This window comes from Saccostrea echinata, unplaced genomic scaffold (genome assembly GCF_033153115.1).
Source record: "Saccostrea echinata isolate AGI-Se365-2 ecotype Australia unplaced genomic scaffold, CSIRO_AGI_Sech_v1 ptg000001l, whole genome shotgun sequence".
In the NCBI taxonomy this organism is placed as follows: domain Eukaryota; kingdom Metazoa; phylum Mollusca; class Bivalvia; order Ostreida; family Ostreidae; genus Saccostrea; species Saccostrea echinata.
The window spans coordinates 16,415,262-16,437,728 of record NW_026889750.1 but is presented as its reverse complement, the minus strand read 5'-3'; the positions used below and the strand labels follow the sequence as shown (position 1 = coordinate 16,437,728).

Sequence of the window (22,467 nt, the reverse complement as noted above, 5' to 3'; positions counted from 1 at the left end):
TTATAATTTATTTTACAACGCAAAGAATTTTCACAAATAGAAGTTTCGATGAATTTACAGTCTCATTTGCAGACTCTCTCAGTAGGAGCCGATGATAGAGAGTGAAACCATGCCCATGGATAAAGCAGAGGTTTATCTTATGGGAAGCATCCACAAGTACTAAAATAATCAACCTTAATTGTTTGTCATTATTATATTAAGGGTTTAAAAAAATCATTACAGAAACATTTAGCACACACCCCTCTTCCAAGATGCAGTATCTTACAAGGTATGGCGACTATATGTCTTTAAGTATGCAAAATTTGATTCGGACATGGTTGGACTCTCCCAGATGAGTCAATTCAACCTCAGTATTTTGATGTTTCGACACCCTCTCCCCACCCCACCCCTCTCCCACCCTCTGATTGACAATATTTAAAGTACTCAAGATAGTGAGAATAATCATAAGCATTTATATTTAAAGAAAACTGAAAAATATAGTATATTATGAGTATGAACAGAGAATAGCTCTCTTATTAATACGTCTTTGATATTTTTTCCTGGAGGGAAAAATTAAATCGATCGGGATCGGGATATGAAAATTACATAATGAACAACACCCGACTTCAAGGCTCTGCGAAATGATTACTTTGTAGAAAAACTGATATAATTTGATATAATTTACAGTATATACTTTAAACATATACTTCAAAATAACTTTTTTATCCAGATTTCAGGGAATCACAGCAATATTACACGTTCAATCTGTAATGCTTTAGTGCATTTGAAGAAATTGAGATACATTTACTTTCATTTTATTTATATTCATTTATTAGGTCACCTGAGTCACTCAGGTGACCTATTGCTATCTGTTTTCGTCCGTCGTCGTGCGTCGTATGTTAACATTTGAACATTTTCAGCTTCTTCTCTGAAACCGCTGCACCAATTTCAGCCAATTTTAGCATATGGCATCTATGTGTGAAGGGGAACAAAATTTGTGAATTTCATGGTCCCTGCCCCCCTGGGGCCTGAGGGGTGGGGCTAAAACCAGCAAAAATTAATGCAATCTTTAAAAATCTTCTTTACTCCTGGACATCAAGCAGCCAAACTGTTGGCATGATTGTAATAAGCATTGAGCCCTCTACCAAAATTGTGAAATTCATGGCCCCAGGGTCAGGGGTTCTGGTGCTAGGGCGGGGCTATATAGATTTTATAGTGAAAGTGCATTATTTCTTTGAAAATCCTCTTCTCTACTCCTGGGTAAGGGTGACTCTACCAAAATTGTGAAATTCATGGCCCCAGGGTCAGGGGTTCTGGCCCTAGGGCGGGGCTATATAGATCATATAGTGAAAGTGCATTATTTCTTTGAATATCTTCTTCTCTACTCCTGGGTATTATTTAAGCAAACTAAGTACATTGTTATGATATGCAAGGATGCCTCTTCTAAAATTGTGAATTTCATGGCCCCAGGGTCAAGGGTTCTGGTGAAAAGGGGGGGGGAGGGGCTCTATTGATTATATAGTGATAAAGCAAAATTTCTTTGAAAATATTCTTTTCTGCTTCTGGTTAAAAAGCAAAGAAGCTAAGTATATAATTATGATGAGCAAGAGTGCTTCTTCCAGAGTTGCAAATTGCATGACCCCTGGGTCAGATGTGTTGGTGTAAGGGTGGGGCTCTTGATAATATAGTGAAAATGCATTAATTCTATCAAATAATCCTGTCAGCTCCTTAGTGTTAAGCATATAAGCAAAGTGATTACTTATGATGAGCAAACCTCTGGTCCCAGGGTGAGTGGCTCTGGTGTTTCTCGGTGGGGAGGGGGGGGGGGGGCTCTATTGATAATGTAGTGAATCTATAGTAAAAATGCATTCTTTCTTTAAAAATCTTCTCTGCACCTGGGTATATCAGAGGCAAAAAGAGTAAAAGTTTTAATAAGGAAGGGTATTTTTACCAGAATTTTGAACATCTGGACCATTTGGTCAAGTGTTCTGGTCCTGGCCAGGGCTCTATTAATTTGTATTCTACTGAGAGGAGTTATTCCCCTTTGCCATTTACTTTTGATAATTAATCACTGTAAATAATGTACTTGAAAGGTTATTAGAATAAGAAAATTTTGCAAGAATTTTTATTGTAAAATACAAAACAGGTAGACTTGTAAGTAATAGATGAATAAAAATGAGACAAAAATAACTTGTCTTATTAAATGTTCATGAAAGACCAAGAGAGGCCAATGTAAGAGATTTCAACAAGGAATTAAAATAGTACAGAAGCACTGATAGTTTGTTAATGTACTGTATGGTGAAAGTGATAAATGGGAACAGATTAGAACCTAATTTATGAACTGTTAATGAATACAAGAATAATTATTTTGTTGATCCTGATCACCCTATTTTTCTTGCTTTTGGGCAACAAAGCTTCACCTTTCAGTTCATTTTATACTCAATGGATCATCTAAATTGTTGTGTTATACTCAGGTGACCGTTAAGGCCCTTGGGCCTCTTGCTTTATTTGTTTCTTTCTTTTTGTTTTGCTTAAACACATATCAATACCCCAATTACTAGAGCTCACTACTTCATACAAATATTTTCTTTTCTTTTGGTCTTGCTATGGGGAAAAAGAAACTTTCACTTTGGGATTCCCAGATTTTAAATAACAGTCTTTATCACTACTCAGAAATATAAATTATTTAATATTTGTTATTATGTACATGTCTCTGCCTTATTTTTATGGATATAATTTGATAATAAGAATTATTAATTTTTTTAAGATTAAATCTATTTGTCTATTTCAAGTTTCTTTCAAGACTGAGTGCTTGCACACTGGACAGAAGATAGATTTTCAGGGAAGAAATCAACTTTAATTACAAATATAGGCACCATGGAGAAACTTATGTTTTTTGTTAATGGCAAGAAAGTAAGACGCTAATTTTTTTTTTTTTACAACTGTAACTAGCTCCACCCAGCTAAAGATAAAAAATTTAATAGCTGGTTATATGTTTAATTAATTTACACATATTTTACATCTCCAAAATCACTAGGCTTATTACGACCAAATAAATTAATTCTGGTTGTGACATTCCATTTGATTGGATAGCAAAAAATTGTTTATATCTTATTATAAACTTGTTTTGCATACTTCACAATGAATTATAACAAAAACATATCAATCCACTTTATGTATATTTAAAATTTGTAGAATTAAAGGATTTTTTGAAGGGAAAATAGTCTTTTTTTAACACTTAATGATAGAAAATTAAATTATAAGGAATAAAATTTAATAGATTCCCAAATTATACTTGTATAACCTGGATTTATGGAACAGTTTGTGCTTTGTTATAAACTGCTGATGAACCTTCGAGGTTTATAAAATTAAGCATAAACTGCCTCAATCCAGGTTATACAGTATGATTTGGGTAGCTATTAAATTACGTCTTTAATGGCATCATTGGGAATCTTTCCATTTTAATTACTTACAAGTTTATGAGATAGATATATATTTTTTATATCAATTATTGAGATGAAACACAAAACCATACAAATAGGTATTGTTTATTACGGACAAATGCATCTTAAGAATTTTTTTTTTGGCAGATTGAGGTGAATGGTAATGATTTAGAATATGGAACAACACTGTTGTTTTATCTCAGAAATAGATGTATCCTTTTTCCTCTTCAAGTACCGGTACTTTTGTTAACTTTTTGCAATAATTTTTCAATAATTTTTGTTGTCAACTAAAGTTTGAAACTAAAATTCTAACTGATTATTCCTTCAAATTAATTGTATTTTAAATTTGTCATGCAAACCAGCAAATAATTGATGTTCACAACACATTTCTTTTACCTTTTTTGATGTTCTTATCTTCCTTAACCTGAGTGCAAGTGCACCTAACAGGAAGTAAGAATGCCTGTGGACAGGGAGAGTGTGGAGCATGCTCGGTTATTTTGTCAAATTTTGACCATCATTTGCAAAAAATAAGGTAAATCATTTACTAAATGTTTAATTTCATCTTAAAAGCAGTACAGTGTCACCTCATTTTTGCTTGATGTACTGTTCAACATGAAATAGCTAGAGCATAAACAAGAGTCATTGATCCTAAACATTTTTAGTTTCTTAGACATTTTTAGTTTCATAGACATTATGGTGACCTCAAGATCTCTGTGTGGATTGAGTGTAAATTAACTTATGAAATTTTCAGCTACCTTTTTAAACTTTTTAACTGCATGGAGTTGGTTCATGAGCATATATTAAAAAGTCCAAAATATTGATCTTCATGGTCATTGCCTCTCTCGGGGGCCTTAGGATGGGACCAAAATGTCTAAAATCAATGCATTTCCATGATAAGCAATGGACCTTTTATCAAGATTCACCTTTGTTTTGAATATCTTCACCATGCCTTTTCCTGATGAAGAGCTTAATTCACAGTCATTCTCTTGGGCCGGGACACATGGTCAAAGGTCATGGCGCTAATACATGTACAAAAAATGATCAGGAAAATTTAGCTTCTGACATATAGGAAGCTTTTGTTGAGAATATTCCTAGAAAAATTGCTGCATGATACTCTGTTAATCAGTAGAGCTTATTGCATGATACTCTGTTAATCAGTAGAGCTTATTGCATGATACTCTGTTAATCAGTAGAGCCTATACATATTGATTATGCTTTCTTATTTAGAGTGGCGTAAGATACAATTATTTTGATATGGATTCACACCTAATGTTGACACTTTGTAGAGACAAAGCAAAAACAACAAACAAACATGAAATCAATGCCTTCACATGGAGCTTTTTGATGGACGAGGTTCAGATATTGTTATAATTTTCTTTAATTTGTTGATTTTTTTCATCTTTGCAAGTTCATTTTGTGATAGTTAATATATGTGTTGCATTTATGATTATAAATGTGTGTACATTAATTGATCTCACATATACATGACTGAGAATGTATCGTTTGACTTCACTGTTCTTCATGTATGTGTAGTACATTTGCCTTTATGAACATGTGTACTTTGGCCTTGCAGACATATGACTGTGAATGCTTGTATCACTCCACTGTACTACTTACATGGATGTGCTGTTACCACAGTGGAAGGTATAGGTACGCCACATGATGGGTTACACCCAGTTCAGGTACATGTATACAGTCATTTTACTCTCAAACATTTATCGAACATCCACTATACAAACAACCAAACCATGAACCACTAATATAATTTAATTTTTTATAGACTTCGAAAAAAAAATGTGTTGAAAGTCCAATTTGAATCTCTGATTTAGCCCACAGATTGTGTGATAAATATCAATATATTTTAGGAAAGTTTGGTAAAAAGCCATGGTATTCAATGTGGGTTCTGCACTCCTGGAATGGTTGTCTCCCTTTCTTGTTTACTGCGGAATAATCCAACACCTACCAAGTATGATGTGGAAAGAGCCATTGAAGGTTTTAATATGATTGAATTCTTACACAGTTTTTAAATTTTATATAGGCATGCATAAGTAAATATTTTTATATGTAAAATGTTACAACTTGCCGTTTAGATTTCATAAAAAGGCTGTTTCATTGGCCTGTACTATCTACCTCTTTTTGCAGGAAATTTGTGTAGATGTACTGGATATCGTCCTATTTTGGATTCAATGAAACCTTTTGTTGTAAGAATTGATGATGAATAAAAATGATAAAAAATTGAAATAACAATAATTTTATTTTATTAATTTTTTTAAATTATACTTGTATCATATACAAGATTAATTCAAACTTAACAATTTGTTATGTATTTCTAGGATTGTCCTTTGGGAGAAAATTGTTGCAAATTAGAGACAAAGAAATTGGTAAAATGTTTTTGTTTTCTCTCTTTGAAATTAATTTTAAAATATTACATTTTTGAATAAACATATTAGTAGTACAAATTTCATTTTGAAAGGTATTTTACTAACTTTACTTTTATAATGTTTATCAAAGGAAGGTGATGAAAATGTCTCTGAATACAAGACAATAGATTCTACACAGGCTGCTATTTTCCCTCCAGAACTAAAGGTAAGAAAGATTTGTAAATTACCGATCCTCCTGTCTGCTGAAAGAAAATTAAACTTGCATCTCTTCAAAGAAATAAGCAAAGTACAGATAGATTTAAAAAAAATAAGTAATACATGAAGTAGATATTTGAATCAGACTTATATTTCTATGTACAATGTACAATTTTAAAACTTGAGATGGACAACATTTTTGATTTCCAGTTGAACTGTGTTTGTAGAAATGGAAACCTCCCGATAACAAGCTTTTGCTAAGTTTTGGATTGACCACTTGGATTGTCCCATTCAGTATGGAACATCTCAAAACTGCTTGGACAGAGAACCCTACAGCACGATTTGTTGCTGGTGTCACAGCTCTGGGTATTCACAGTACTTTAATTTTATCTTAATTATCACAAATACAGTTTACTAGAATATTTAAAAAAAATAACTATGGTCCATTGGGTGAAAAAATTCCAATGAAAAAATCTGCTGAATAACATACATGTATTTATTTTGAAATTCTTTCTGTTAATTTTATTCATTAACGTCCAGGAGGAAATTTGATGTAAATATTACATACATACGAGATGTTAAATATTCATCTGCTAAAATAATCACTGTAAGTATTTGAAGTATTTTTTTTCAAAATTTGACAGGAAAATTAATAAAAGGAAGTGAAGAAAGGGGCTCTTGCTTTATTAGTTGTCATCAAGTTGGTGATCTACAGAAAATGTCCACCAGCGCTACAGGTATAGATGTTGGTGCTGCTGTTACATTCAGTGCAATGGAGGAGTTCTTCACAAAGGCAAAAGAAACCATTAAAGGTATGATCTGTACTTTTATCTACCACACTCCTAATGGAAATTTGCTTTGTTGGTCAATTTAGTGACAAATTTATTAAGAGATTTGATCCTCCCTTATCTATTACACTCAAAATGAGTAAATAACAACTTTCCTATTGTAAAAGTGCTTGGAGGGAGCAGATTCTGAAAATACATGTATCTTACAGTGGTTTGTTTTTAAAATCAGTTTATCCCCATATTGATGAAATCCTTATCTTATATACTTTGAAAAATTTTAATGTTTAAATGACAGTATGATATCATTCACATTTATAGAGACAAACAGATTACAAATATTGCAGTCTTTCTTGGATTGTATTCGATGGCTCGCCACCGATCAAATACGTAATGTTGCGGTGAGTTTACAATACTTGCAACATTATTGATAAGTGATTTTAATGAAGCATCCAATGATTTTACATCATAAAATTATGGTCATTGGATTGAAAATTAACTGTTGATATTGATTTTGAGACTTGTCATAAGACACAATGTTATTAAAACATTTATTTGCTTAAAAAGCATGCAAAATATTCCAGTATTTCTCACAATCTAAATATTTTTTTGTTTCTAGATCTGTTTCATAATTATAGATCTTATGTTTGGATGTAATCATTTTTGTTGCAGACTATTGGTGGTCACTTAGCTTGCCGGGGTAATAATCTAGACATGATCCCACTGTTAGTTGCCTTAGATGCCACAGTTAGTTTAATGGACATCACTGGTGAGAAAACAACTTTGCATATTTTAATCTGTTATATACATGTACTAGAATCACCATGCTCGTCTGTGCTTTTTAGGCATTTATTCATATGGAGACATTTTAAAATGTATTTAAATAAATATTTTCCCCCAAACTTTGTGGAAATAATACATACCATTTCAATATGTGCAACTGGTATTTTCAGACTAATTTGTTGGCAGATTAAAAAGAGTTTGTTTTACTTTTAATGGTTCATAGTACATACACTGTAACTTTTGAGACAAAAGTAAGAAGAGAAAAATTCTTGTCTAGATGAAACTTTGAAACAAGAAACATTCGAAGCTTATGCTTAATATAAAGGTAGCTTGTGACCATGAAATGTTTCACCCATATTCAGAGGTCATGTACATTTGGTCAAGGTCACAGGATTCAAAAGTTTTATTTTTCTAGCCAAATCTTGGAATGAAGCAACATTAGATGCTTACACTTGAGACAAACACGGTGTGTCTAATGTTAACCCGAGGTCATTTAAACAAGGTCAAGGCCACAAGTTTCAGAAGTTAAAATTGGCCAGACAAACTTTTATAGATTATTGTACTAGTATGTGTTTCATTTGTCATTAATCTAGGAACAATACACAAAATGACAGTAGAAGAGTATTTGTCAGATGAACAAAGAGCAAAGGAGCTTATATTGAATATCCACATACCCTTCCAAAGTGAGGTATGACTAAAACACATCTATCTATGTTTGTAAGATTGTCAGTATTGGGTCCTCTTTAAATTACCAGAATTATGTTTTAGTTCCAGAGTGTCATGTTCTACAAACAACCAAAGAGACGAGGTTATAATGGTATTGGTGTCAGTTGTGCTGTTGTGTTAGATATCACCCAGGAGGGGATTGTGAGGCATTTCACTGCTTGTTTTGGAAGATTTACTCAACATCTTGTAAAAGTAGTCCTTTCTGATGATGTGTTTGATGCTGAGAGGTAAATTTTGAGGAGATGTTTGTTTTTCTTCTTCTAGCATTTGAATGGAAAAAGAATCATTGTATAATACTAGTCAGAGTAGTGTGTATTCAATGCTGAATGCTATCAGTTTGGATTGTTATTGTAGCTTAAATAATTTATGATATACATGATATCCTGTTCTGTTCATCTCTTGGATATATCTACCATTACTCATACGGGGACACTCAGTCATGCATTACGTGGCCTTGTACTCATGCGCCCCCCCCCCCCCCCCCCCCCCCCCCCCAAATAACTTTGCTTTTTTAATAGGAATGTATGTACATTGAAATTAGTTATTTTACATAATTGAATTTTAAATAATTGGTTTTCCCTGGTTAGGACATGGAAAAGTCTTTCATTTGCAAAACTAAAGTGTCTGCTAAGAAAAGGATTTTCTGAGGAAGAAGTAGATGTGAAGGAAGAATTACTGCTTCTTTCTCTTGGCTTCATCAAGAAAGTTCAAACTTCTGTTGATGCAGTAAGTATTACAGTGTGTCTCAAGCATAATGATGACAAAATGACTCAAAATTATGGGAAATACATTTAAGGTTTATTGCCCCTCTTATAAGAGAGATAATTCTAACTGGGAGAAATGACTATTCCTTTTTAAAAGGCCATTTCTGTCAAATTTTGCCCTGCAAGGTATACATTGTGTTCATTTTAATTACAAATTATTTTTCTTTCAGTAAGTCAATAGTGTTAAAACAAAATTTTATATAAGTGAGAGGGGCAAAGGGGGAATCTTAGAGAGACTTTGAATACTTACAGCAAATTAAAGAAAAGAGGCTCCCCATCCAGACACAACCAGAGCCGTGTAGGTCTAAAATTGTCTTTGATAATGCCCCAGCTGAACAGTCACAGTCTGATCCTGTGTGGAGGCCAATCCCCCAAACTACTGCTGAGGATCTAGTATCAGGACAGGCCATGTTCATTGATGACATGCCAGCATTCCAGAGTAGGTTTCCCAAACTGTTAAGCTTTAACATTTTTATCAACTTCTGATTCTGTAATTTGTTTGTATTTTTTATTTGATGCTTTAATGTCTAACTGTTACTTGTAGATGAACTCTATCTTTGTTTGGTCTTGAGCAATATGGCACGGGCAGAGCTTGTTAGTGTAGACTGGTCTGGTGCCAGGGATTCTCCAGGGGTGGTGGATTGTATTGACCATACATCTGTCCCGGGCAGCAACATGTGGGGAACGATAGTCTGCGATGAGGAATTATTTGCATCCAAAGAGGTTTTGATATATTTTAGAAATATACAGAAAAATTTCATTTTCCATCACTGGAAACATTGTTTTTTCACTGCAGAACAAAGTCATGACATACCAGTAGATAAATATATACATGTATATAAATAGTCACAGATTTGAAACTGAAGAAACTTTGTTAAAAACAAAAAAAAAAAAAAAAATTAATGCAGGTATTTTTCCTACTACCCGAAGTGTTTAATTTTAATGCCCCCATAACTGGAGATTCAGAGGCATATATTTTGTGGTCTGTCTGTTTGTCCACAAAAACTTTAACCTTGGCCATAACTTTAGAAAAATTGGTGCTAGGGCTTTCATTTTTTTCATTTTTATTCCTTGTGACAAGTACATGTACTTACAGTTTTGATCTGATGACCTTGACCTTTGAGATTGACCTACTTTTGAATCGCTTTAATCTTGGCTTTAACTTTCTAATGGTTGGTGCTAGGGCTTTATTTGGCATGTTTATTCCTTGCTAGGGCTTTATTTTGCATGTGTATTCCTTGTGACAAGAATTTTTTTTTGGTTTTAAAATTTTGACTTCATGACATTGACCTTTGAGTTTGACCTACTTTTGAAAAACTTTATAACCTTAGTCATAGCTTGTGAACGGTTGGTGTAGGGCTTTTAAATTTCACATGTGTATTCCTTGTGACAAGATCTCTCTTTAGGTACCAATATTTTTGACCTCATAATCTTGACCTTGATATTTACCCTATTTTTGAAAAAAAAAAACATTATGGTTGGCCATGAGCAGCATTATGGGTGCATCTGTGTTTCACAAACACGTCTTGTTTTGAAAAAGTACAAGTATGATTTGGTAATATTATCTCAACTATATGTATCCACCGCTGTTTGTTTTACACAGGTAGTTTACTGGGGACAGCCAGTTGGTGCTGTGATTGCCAAGTCTAGAGAACAGGCAGAGCACGGAGCACAAAAAGTCAGGATTAAGTATCAGGAGATGAGACCCATTTTAAGTATAGAGGTATTAATATTTGTATTATTTCTTGAGACCTTAACACCATCTCTAAGATGTAAGTGCTATAAAAATGAGCAAGATTTTCATTCAGCCTTAGTAATTAAATTTTAAAAATTTGATTATGAATTATCCACCTTTTCCTGCTTTTTCAGGATGCTATTAGTTCTGATTCATTCTTTGATGCAACAATTTCAAGATGTCGTGGAGATGTTTCTAAGGGCTTTACAGACTCGGATCAGCTCCTAGAGGGTTCTGTATGCACTGGAGCTCAAGAACAATTTTATATGGAAACCATTGGAGCCATTGGGGTTCCCAAAAGGGAACAACATGAGCTGGAAATGTTTGTTACTCACCAGTCTCCTGCCTTTATTCAGGTGTGTATGTGTGTTTATATCGTCGTATACACATACTTGTTCTTTATAATAGGCAATCAAAATCAAGAGTTAAAATTTAAATTTAATGCCTTTTCAAAGATATTTTCTAAGGGGCATCTTTAAGTAAATAATAGATGAAAAAACATTTGACAATTTTTGCTTCACGTTTAAACTTTAAACTTAATGTGGAACTTTTTATTCATACCAGACCCCGCTTGAAAAGCAGGGACTCTCTTTCCGTCTTCTGTAAGTCTTTATCACTTAGGAGCCCATCTCTTATCCGCAACTCCTCTCAAACCACTGAATGAAATTTAATGAGACTTTCCGAGTCTTTATTACAAAATGCCATTGTGACCTGCTATTTTATTTTTCGATCATAAAGATAATTGGGGTTTCCCATAGCAAAACGTGGACACTGCCATTCTTTCTATATCATAGAGGGGGGTACTCATCTCTTATGTGCAACTCCTTCTATACCACTGAGTAAAATTTAATGAGACTTTTACAGAATCTTTATAACATAGTGCCATTGTGCACCTTCTGTTTTATGTTCTGATTGGACAGATATTTGAGCTTTACCATAGCAAAACTTTGACTTTGCCAGTATACTTATGTGTGGGCAGAGGGTATCATTTTGTCAGCTCAGTGCTCACATATATCTAGTCTTGTTTTTACAGTTTATCCAAACCAACTACTAGATTTTATTCTTGTAGAAGTCCATAGCTGCAACTTTGGGAATACCAATCAACAGAGTAATTGTTCGTCACAAAAGAACTGGTGAGTAAATTCCTATCACATACATGTAATAGATTTTCGATAGTAAAAGTCCAATGTATTTCCACATAAATGAAATAGTTGCACACCATTGATAACCCATATTGTCCTTATCAGGTGGTGGATTTGGAGGTAAGGAAACTCAACCAGTGAAGATCTGTGCTCTAGTAGCCCTAGCTGCACAGAGGTAGGTTCAGTTCTGTTCTCATGGCCTTTCCACTTGTATTTTAATTGAAGCAATGTTGTTTTTAATATGTACATGTTTTATTAGGCCAAAATAAAAAATACCTTTGTTTCCCCTAATGCGACCGACCCGACTAACTCCCGCCGACTGAAAAGTCTTTTTAAGAAGATTATTCAAATATTTTTTTTAATGTTTATCAATATACAATTTCATCAAAACCCGTTCTTATCAGAAATTCAGAATGTATTTTCAAAGCTGCTGTCAGAAAAAAAATATTTATCTACCAACCTACCCAACTTCAGATTCTAGGGTCGGGTTAGGGGAAACAAAGATATTTTTAATGATGGCCTTAGAAATCTCCTTCATGCAACATACATGTATATGTACTGTATATAAATGTACCATTCCTACTGTTCTTAAACTTGGCATAATCTGAAACTATCATTGCAAGCCAATTTCATGCCAGAGCGGCTGGTTCATCTGGAAAATTAATCACTGTTCACAACCAGATCTGGTTCACCTAGAAATTAAATCGTTGTCAAAATCTAAAATCTAAATAGGGTGTCTTATTCATAAATTGTTAATAATATGCATGTTCATTTTTATATACATATAATTCATTGTATATATCTTTTTAGGAATGGTTGCCCTGTTCGAGGTATACTGACCAGGAAAGAGGATCTGACCATTACAGGAAAACGTCATCCCTATTTGTTCAAGTACAAGGTCTGCTGCCTTATGTATTTATTGACAACCTCAGTGTTATAGGCTTTGTTACAGATTTGTGTACCATTTTCTCTCTTATTGGCATTTTGCTTTTGTTCATTTAAATGTAGGTGGGATTTTGTAAAGGTGGTAAAATAGAAAGTCTGCATGTTAAAGTTTACTCGGATGCCGGATGTGCTCAAGATTTATCCCTAGAGGTTAGACAAGTTTTGACTTGTACCTAAATTCTTTAATGTTAAAGTAATGATTTATTGTTATCCAAGGCTATATTTAAAGGAAAGATTTTCTGATTGCTTTTTTATGATATTATTTCTGTCACATTTGAAACATAATCACATACAAATTGTACATGTATCTTTACATTGTACCTGTACATGTATCCATAATTATAATAGGTTTTGAAATGTACAGTGGACCACCTAGAGGGGTGTTACTCCATACCAAATGTCCAAATTGAGGGTCAACTGTGTAGAACAAACACAATATCCAACACTTCATGTCGTGGATTCGGTGTTCCACAAGCATATGTTGCAATGGAAACAATAATTGATCACATTGCACATGCCTTGAACATGCCTGCTAAACAGGTAATTAACTTAAGTTTCTAATTAATGTGTATAGGACCAAGACTGCACCACATCACTTTTTTCTCTCATCAATTGAAAAGTAAATCAATGTAAGGCAAACTAATTTTTTGAGAGATTAGCAATAAGAATCATATACATGTTCATGTATTTTTTAATTAGGTTCAGGAAGTTAATTTTGCAAAGACTGGATTTGTACCATTCACCAAACTCCCAGTTGAGGACACAACCATGCTGAAGGCATGGCACCAATGCCAGGAGCAGGCCCAGTACGCCAAAAAAGAAGCAGAAGTCGCTGCATTTAATGCGTAAGAGAGATGTACATTCATTTATGGCAATTTTCAACAGAATGTTTGCTTGCTTGAAAAAATACATGAACTATAAAAGGAAAGAATTATTTTTTCTAGCTTGTTTTTTTCCAACACTTTCAGAAAATGTAAACACAGAAAGAGGGGCCTAGCAATGATGGCAGTCAGGTTTAAGATTGGTTTTGATCTTCCTTTTCTTAACCAGGTTACTGTTCAATATTAGTGTGTGCCACAAATTTTAAAAATAGTTCAAAGTTCTAATGCAGAAAATGAAGGTTTTATTCTCCAAAATGTTGGTTGAAGGATATTGATGATAGTATGTCTAATGGAATGAATTATAGTGGGGACCAGACTGAGAGTTAAATAATTTTTTAATGAAAAACTTTAACTTTTATTTACAGGGCAGCGCTTTAATACATGTATACTTGGATGGTTCTGTAAGTTTATCACACGGAGGGTGTGAGATGGGACAAGGTCTGAACATGAAACTTCTGCAGGTGCTTGTTTCTTCATTTATAATATCACAGAATTCCATTTTATGACAAGCATTTAGTATTAAACATGTAAATCAACAGAATTCTCTAGTAACGATTTTGTAGTTAGGTTAAAAAAAAGGTATGGAATGCTTTTGAAACTAAAATCTTAGATTTGACCTCACTGTAGATTGCCTCCAGAGCTCTTGGTATACCTTTGAGTAGAATCTACACAGCTGAGAACTCGACACAGACTGTTGCCAATGCTAACTCCACCATGGGAAGCTTTACCACAGATATAATGGGGGCTGCAGTGTTGGTAAGGAGGGCTCAGAAATCCTTTGATGACAAATTATGCACATTTGTTTTTCATATTGAATTTCTTGAGATCTTTTAGGGACAAAATATGATGATAAGTTGATATGTATTTAGCATTGTTTTGCTTTTCATGATAGAATGCTTGTAAGGAATTACTGGACAGACTCCAACCATTAAAGGAAAAGAAACCAGATGCAACTTGGGAAGTAATAGTATGTTGACAAATTCTGAATATTGTATATATTTAATTTGAAGTAAAAGTAATTCATGAATCTAGACATTTTAAAGAGAAGCAGAGAGTATATCCAAATTTATTTTACTAATCTCTTAAAAAAAATGATGTACCACATTTGTAAATAAATGTATATGTGAATAAAATAAATGAATTGTATTTAGAAAAATATAAATACAGTATTGAATATCAACTATATTAGCAAATGGATTTTTTAATGCCATTAGGCACTGTATGCATAACAATGCAGTTAGGTAAATTTCATCTGCAAAATCAAATTCATGTGTAAAATTTGTTTTTGAACCACCTTTCAGGTGATGGATGCCTATGTCAACAGGATTAGCTTATCAGTAATGGGTCATGGAAGGTAAATCATTTTTAGCTCACCTGAGCCGAAGGCTCAAGTGAGCTTTTCTGATTGAAATTTGTCCGTTGTCTGTCGTCGTTGTCATTGGCGTTGTCGCAAACTTTTCACATTTTCATCTTCTTCTCCAGAACTACTGGGCCAATTTCAATCAAACTTGGCACAAAGTATCCTTGGGTAAAGGGGATTCAAGTTAGTTTAAATGAAGGGCAACGCCCCCCTCCAAGGGGAGATAATTACGAAATAGCAAAAAATAAATGGCATTATTGAAAAATCTTCTTCTCAAGAACCAATGAGCCAGGAAAGATGAAACTCATGTGGAATTATTGTCAGCTAGTATAGACTCAAATTTGTTCAAATTATGACCCCCGGGGGGTAGGGTGGGGCCACAATGGACGATCAAAGTTTTACATAGGGATATATAGGAAAAATCTTCAAAAATCATCTTCTCAAGAACAGCAAAGCTATGATTGGTCATATTTATATGGAAGCATCCTCAGGTGGTGTAGATTTAAGTTTGTTCAAATCATGACCCCCGGGGGTAGGGTGGGGCCACAATGGAGGATCAAAGTTTTAGGGAGGAATATATAGGAAAAATCTTCTTCTCAAGAACAGCAAAGCAATGATTGGTAATATTTAAATGGAAGCATCATCAGGTGGTGTAGATTCAGGGATGGGCACGATTACTGAAAAATGTAATCGATTAATAATCGATTACTTAGAGGAATTGTGTGTAATCGATTATTAATCGATTACACTCATTTTTGTCCTGTAATCGATTGTAATCGATTACTTTGGAAGATGTAATCGATTAATAATCGATTACTTTCAAGTTTTTATCCCTTCAAATATCAAAGCAATATTTAAATGGTAAATGTTGATGATATTCACTGAAGTTTGAATGTGTTCCTGCAGTTTCAGTGCAGATTCTTTTAAGGTTTTATTCTGGCTAACATTTTCACTAAATGTCTAAATGAAGGATTCTCTACCATGGAAAGTGGAGACATGATTCCTACAATAAAATATGCCAAGGAATTAATTATTCCTTTCAACCTTGGATCTGAACCTCCATATTTATTGACTTGTTGCAAAAATTATTTTAATATTTTATTGTGAATTACTTCATTAGAAGTATTTGGGCTGTCCATATGTTGACAGTACACATTAAACATTCCTGTATGTGTCTTTTTCAAAAAAAAAAAAAAAAGAAGAAGTAAATTAGAACTTTTAGTAATAAACATGTAAATTAAATGTGTCTTTAAGTAATTAAACTAAAAGCACGATTTCATTCTGTATTGAAATAAGTGTTTTGAGAGCTATTAATTGTTTTAATAATATTGTTTGTCTTCAATGGAACTATCAATTATAAAGTTAAACACTAGGTAGTTCACAGTTGACACCTTATTATCTGCAAATCAGGGATGTCTCAGTCAATTAATTAGCCAAGATAAGCAAACACAGTGACACTTACTCCCTCTCTTACAGACATAACCTCTCACTGATATAAAAGCAACCTTACAATTTTAAATGAAAACATGAGAAGGATTTTGCAAATTTTCAAAGTTACTAAAACACAAGTTTGAAGTTGTTTAAACATTTTCAGATATGAAATTGAATAAGTATTTCCATCTTCTTTTTTTTCTGAGTACAATGTAGTTTATTTACCAAATTATTTATATTTAATACAGCACTTAAATTTGTTTTTGCTATTTATTATTTTCTATTACAAGACAAAGTTTTTCAATATCTGAAATATGAAAAAGGACATGCAGCAAGAGAACAGTGGGTCAAATGTAAAATGCACACAAAAAATCTGTATATTTTATTAATAAATGGTTGAAATACACTTCTGAATTATTTAATACTAGACCAGAAGGTCTATAATGCAAATTTTATTGAGAACATTATTAAACTTCTGATAATAAAAGTTAGGAAATCCAAACATTACACTAGGTGGTTTAAATTTGATATTTATTTGGACTGATTGGAAATAATTCTCCAAAATAACATCCATTTATGTATTAAATAATCGAAAGTAATCGAAAAAGTAATTATAATTACATTGAAAATTTTAGCTGTAATCGATTAAATTACGATTACAAGTAATCGAAAATCTCTTCGATTACAGATTACTGTCGATTACTTGAAAAAAAGTAATCATTACAATCGATTACGATTACTCGATTACGATTACCCCATATCCCTGTGTAGATTCAAGTTTGTTCAAATCAAGACCCCCAGGGGTAGGGTGGGGCCACAATGGAAGATTATAAAGTTTTAATTAACATAGGAATATATAGGAAAAATCTTCAAAAATCTTCTTCTCAAGAACAGCAAAGCTATGATTGGTCATATTTAAATGGAAGCATCCTCAGGTGGTGTAAATTCAAATTTGTTCAAATCATGACCCCCAGGGGTAGGGTGGGGCCACAATGAAAGTTCAGACTTGTAGAGAAAAAAGTGACAGTTAGTCAAAAAATCATGTAAGCATCCTTAGTTAGTGTATAGATTTAATTTTGTTCAAATCATACCCCCCCCCCCCCACTCCCTTTTAGGGGTAGGCTTGGACCACTTATGCATTTAAGCTTTTCAATACTAAACAGATTTTTCCTCTTTTCCTAGCCACAGTGTTCAGGTGAGCGATGTGGCCCCTGGGCCTCTTGTAATTTTTCCTTTTGTTTAGAAATGTGACACCCTTTTACAGCCAGTGTTATGTTCAATAATGCATGGCTATAACATGAAAAATAGATGCATGTAACAAAAAGAAGACAAACATAATAAATGAATGAACACTTCTTTCTGTACAGTCCTGGTGATGGTGGAACATTGTACTACACTTTTGGTGCAGCCTGTTCTATGGTAGAGATAGACACTCTCTCAGGAGAACACCAGGTCTTGTATAATCTCTGTAGATATATATCTACTAACACTCAGAACATCACCTGTAGAAAGTGGATTGTATCATTTCAAGGAAACTGATAAATTTGATGATTAGAATTTCACTTAGATACAGGTAGTTTATATATGTTAAAAAGCAGGATGTCTTTATGGTTTATTTTAGGTTCTAAGTACAGACATTGTGATGGATGTTGGTAAAAGTTTAAATCCAGGAATTGATGTCGGACAGATAGAAGGAGCCTTTCTTCAAGTTAGTGTGTTATTTATATCCTCTGTGGCAGGGTGCAACACAAGCCTGCCTTCTGCCTTTTTTTCACTACAAGTAACGACATAAAAACTTTTGTTGTTTATAAGCCAAAAAATGTTATGTTTTAACATATTAAATTTTAACATTAGCTTCTTTGGTAAAGCATGGCTCCATGCTTAAAGAGGTACTAGAAATGTATAGCATCACAGTTATAAAATAGAAGACTTGCAATTTTTATGAAGTATGGTGATTCTTTATCCATAATGACATATAAATATACATTTGATTGCATTTTTTAGAGGTTCTTATCCTGCTTTCTTTCCACAGACAAAATAAACATTTGGAAAAACATCTAAACAAATATGAAATAAACATAATTCAGTTATTACTACTGTTCATAAAAGTAATATTTTATAGATTTTTACCATGTAAATTTTTATGTTGGTCCATATTACAAAAGTTACTCTACATTTCCATCTTTGCAATAAAAAATTACACTGTACGTTACTTCTTAAGCTCAAGATTTTGTCTACACTTTGTTTTTGTTTGTTCCACACTTTTGAAGTTGGAAGGGATATAGTAACGCGCTTGTGTGTATGTGGGTGAGTGAGTGTTTGCATAACTTAAGTAATAATTTACATCAAGATCAATGTGCTTGCGTACAAGGGGATGCTCCGCTCAGTGTTGCCCTGTTTTTCAGTGTTATTACTATCACTTAGATGACTTTAATAATGCTATGCAATTTTGTTTGTTATCGACATCATCCTTAATTTTTTGAACCAGATTTTGCTCAGATTTCTCAAGACCCTTTGGTTTTGCACAAAAATGTGCAGATTTTAGTTTGGATTTCCTATATTCTTATATTTAGTCTTTAGAGTTCACTCAGCACTTCGCACTATTCATTTTGCTCGCTTTAACATCTATGGGTAAAGAAGCATGACTATTTTGAATTTTGTGGTCCCTGCATGTCCACAGATTCCCTAGGGGTAGTGTCAAAACAAACATAAGTAATGCTTTTTGGGTCTGTCACAGCCATGCTCTAAGCTCATTTGGACAGAGTCAGGTCATTGCAAGGAAAACATGAATTTCTTCTTCATGTTAAAGCTTCTTACTGATAAAACAATCCCACATGATGGTCATTATAAAGTTGAAAATACATGTATATGACATTAAATTAGTTTATGTATTTGAGAGTGTGGAAATGCTCTTACTTCTTAAGTGATTACCAAACCCTAAAATATGTAAACTACGCTTGTAAATCCTTTTAATTTCATGTATTAAGTATAATTATGTTAAATGTATTTTGCATGCTTTGATTGCACACTACTTGAATGATTGTGATGTATCTTATTGTAGGGATATGGTATGGTGGCTTCAGAGGAATGGAAATTGAATAGCAGTGGAGAAATTGAATGTACAGGTCCAAATAACTATAATCTTCCATATGTTGGAAGTTTACCAAATGAGTTTAACGTGACTCTTCTCAGCGACTGCCCCAAGGAACAAACTGTCTACTCCTCCAAGGTAAAAACAAGCTGTCTACTCCTCTAAGGAAAAAACAAACTGTCTACTCCTCTAATGTATAGACAAGCTGTGTACTCATCTGTGTTAAAAACAAGCTGTCTACTCCTCTAAGGTATAGACAAGCTGTCTACTTCTCTAAGGTAAAAACAAGCAGTTTACTCCTCTAAGGTATAAACAAGATGTCTACTCCTCTAAGGTATAGACAAGCTGTCTAATCATCTAAGGTATAAACAAGCTGTCTACTTCTCTAAAGTATAGATAAGCTATCTACTCCTCTTTGTTAAAAACAAGCTGTCTACTTCTCTAAGGTAAAAACAAGCAGTTTACTCCTCTAAGGTAAAAACAAGCTGTCTACTCCTCTAAGATATAGACAAGCTATCTACTCTAAGGTATAAACAAGCTGTCTAACCATCTAAGGTATAAACAAGCTGTCTACCCTTCTAAGGTAAAATCTTTACTGAATATGTAGTCAACTATCTGTATTTTATTAGGCAATCACACAATTAAAACTTTTATAGTAAATCACAGTAATACCCTAAAGAAGAATTAAGAAAATATCTCAATCATTTGACATAGTAAATAAATGTTTTTATATTGCCCCTTTGGTACAAAGGGAAGGCTTTGGTCCATGTGTCTTGTCAGTTCTTTAGGTATTCACCAACAAATATCAGAGAAACAAGACATCTCAGAATGGAATTAATATAAATTTGAAGAAAAGTAAATATGGAAAGTGATAATACATTATAAAGTTTCTATGGAATGATATGTCACATATTGTCTTTGTTTTACAGGGGATAGGAGAACCCCCACTGTTGTTGGCCATAACAGTCCACAAAGCTATCAGGTCAGCTGTTTTAGCTTCCAGGAAAGACAAAGGGCTGACTGAATATGTCCGATTGGATTGTCCAGCAACATCGACAAAAGTACTCAAAGTCTGCAATGACAGTGTTCTCGATTAAGTTAAAGTACTCAAAGTCTGCAGTGACATTGTTCTTGATTAAGTTAAAGTAATCAAAGTCTGCAGTAACAGTGTCCTAAATTGAAAATAGTTAAAAGTACTCAAATTTTGCCAAAAAAAAAGTGTCCTTGATTAAGTAAAGTACTAAAGCCTGAAGTGAAAGTTTTCTTATTTTCTGTCAGGGGAATAAAATACTTGAACATGTATAGTCTAGTGTGGTACTTGCTCAATGCTGGATATCTATAAATGCATAATTTTGTTTCTATTTAGCTGAAATTTATACATACAGTTTTTATGAAACAGGAGTGAAAAGAATGATTTTCAAATTAACTTGTATAGTTCATGTGTATTTAAATATTTTTTTTAAATATTAAACATTTTATACAGTGGATTGTTTTTCTTGAAAGTAATATACATTTCTCTTGATTCCTTATTTCATAAAACATTGCTTAATTTTTCAAAGCATCCAAGACATCTGTGATATCATATTACTTAAGATGACTGGGGTCTAGAAAAAAAAAACAATGGATGGGACCACCATTTGAGTTAGGGCAAAGTTGACATCGTTAATCGGTGTTGTCAGGCGGTTCAGAAATTCTTGGGGAAGTTTCAGATGTATTCAAGTCCCGTCTGTTAGTACTGCAGGAGCAGCACTCTAGACTCTAGACTGCTCGACCATCTTGGCAAGCAGTTCGGCAATAATAGATGATTCCTAGATTTGGATAAAAAGGATATTGTCCTTATATTTAAAAGACATAAGATAGTATTTTTGAGAAAAATATGTAAAATGCATTTTGACAAGACATAATTATGATCTTAATTCGTTTTTTTTTTTGGGTGGGGGGTGGAGGTCATAGAAAACTTTTTTAGGAAACGTTCATGGACTACAATGCAATCGTGAATATTTTCACTAACAGTTTTTGATATAGTCATATGAAGTCATGGCCATATATATTTTAGATAACAGTTGTACAATTTTGTGTTGTGGTGTTAATGTTTTTCTTAATGTTATTGAGGTCTAGAAATTAACAGTATGGAACATATGTAGAAGATGATATCCAGATGGCATTGAGTAAAAAATAAAATGGTAAAGTCGCAGTAATCCACGGTGTATTATTTCTTACCAGTACACTTCAATTAAACGTTGTTCTCGCACTGCACTGAATATGCAGAATATTATTTGTGAAAGGACAAGTGCACTTAAGCAATGCTTAATGGGCCCTTTTCAGTGCCGTATTACTTTAGAATATATTGCCAAAATTGTTCTCTCTTGGTTATAGTTAAGCACAAGTGGATATTTCTAGTTAAAATCACCTAAATCAGCACGGATTTGAAACAAATGAAGATTTTTAAATGCCTATAGATACCCCAAATCCGGAAAAGTCGCACCGAACCTATTTGAGTTTCGTCTATTTAAATCATTTAAATCGGACACTTGAACAATCTGATGGTGGATCATTGACGGGCGTGTCTGCCGAATGATACTTCTTGCGCTATTTTACCTGAGAAAAAAATCGAATGAAGTTGTATAGATGCCTGTAGCCATAGTGATCAAACTAAGAAATTTGCACGCTTGCATTTGAAATAATACAATAAGTATTAACATTAGTTCCTTTAAATTTTAAAATGAAAAAAAAGTGTATTTAGGTGACTTTCAATACCCGTAGCACTGTCTTGCATGAATGTTAAAAGTGTTTGACGCTTTTATGTGTGATGACATTTTAACGACA

The 22,467-nt window shown here is 33.4% G+C and overlaps 1 protein-coding gene across 3 annotated transcripts; it reads left to right on the top strand.

Moving 5' to 3' along the window:
* The first annotated feature begins 599 nt into the window (after window positions 1-599).
* LOC133185828 (xanthine dehydrogenase/oxidase-like) lies at window positions 600-21,124 on the top strand. Of its 3 annotated transcripts, none has more exons than XM_061321119.1 (35): window positions 600-665; window positions 2,772-2,892; window positions 3,570-3,633; window positions 3,858-3,954; window positions 4,996-5,104; window positions 5,288-5,414; window positions 5,565-5,623; window positions 5,756-5,803; window positions 5,934-6,008; window positions 6,226-6,364; window positions 6,643-6,810; window positions 7,105-7,184; window positions 7,456-7,552; window positions 8,160-8,254; window positions 8,335-8,519; window positions 8,880-9,018; window positions 9,309-9,495; window positions 9,601-9,779; window positions 10,660-10,779; window positions 10,926-11,147; window positions 11,861-11,924; window positions 12,039-12,108; window positions 12,744-12,831; window positions 12,942-13,028; window positions 13,227-13,418; window positions 13,578-13,723; window positions 13,847-13,928; window positions 14,125-14,220; window positions 14,387-14,515; window positions 14,652-14,726; window positions 15,061-15,113; window positions 17,918-18,002; window positions 18,172-18,258; window positions 19,612-19,779; window positions 20,571-21,124. In XM_061321119.1, the coding sequence occupies exons 2-35, from the start codon at window positions 2,857-2,859 to the stop codon at window positions 20,736-20,738; spliced, it is 3,816 nt and encodes a 1,271-aa protein (XP_061177103.1). In that variant the 5' UTR covers window positions 600-665; window positions 2,772-2,856; the 3' UTR covers window positions 20,739-21,124. The 3 variants fall into 3 exon arrangements, with proteins under 3 accessions (XP_061177103.1, XP_061177110.1, XP_061177118.1); XM_061321126.1 differs by having other exon boundaries at window positions 601-665; window positions 2,783-2,892; XM_061321134.1 differs by lacking the exon at window positions 600-665 and having other exon boundaries at window positions 2,758-2,892; window positions 8,341-8,519.
* The last annotated feature ends 1,343 nt before the right edge of the window (window positions 21,125-22,467 follow it).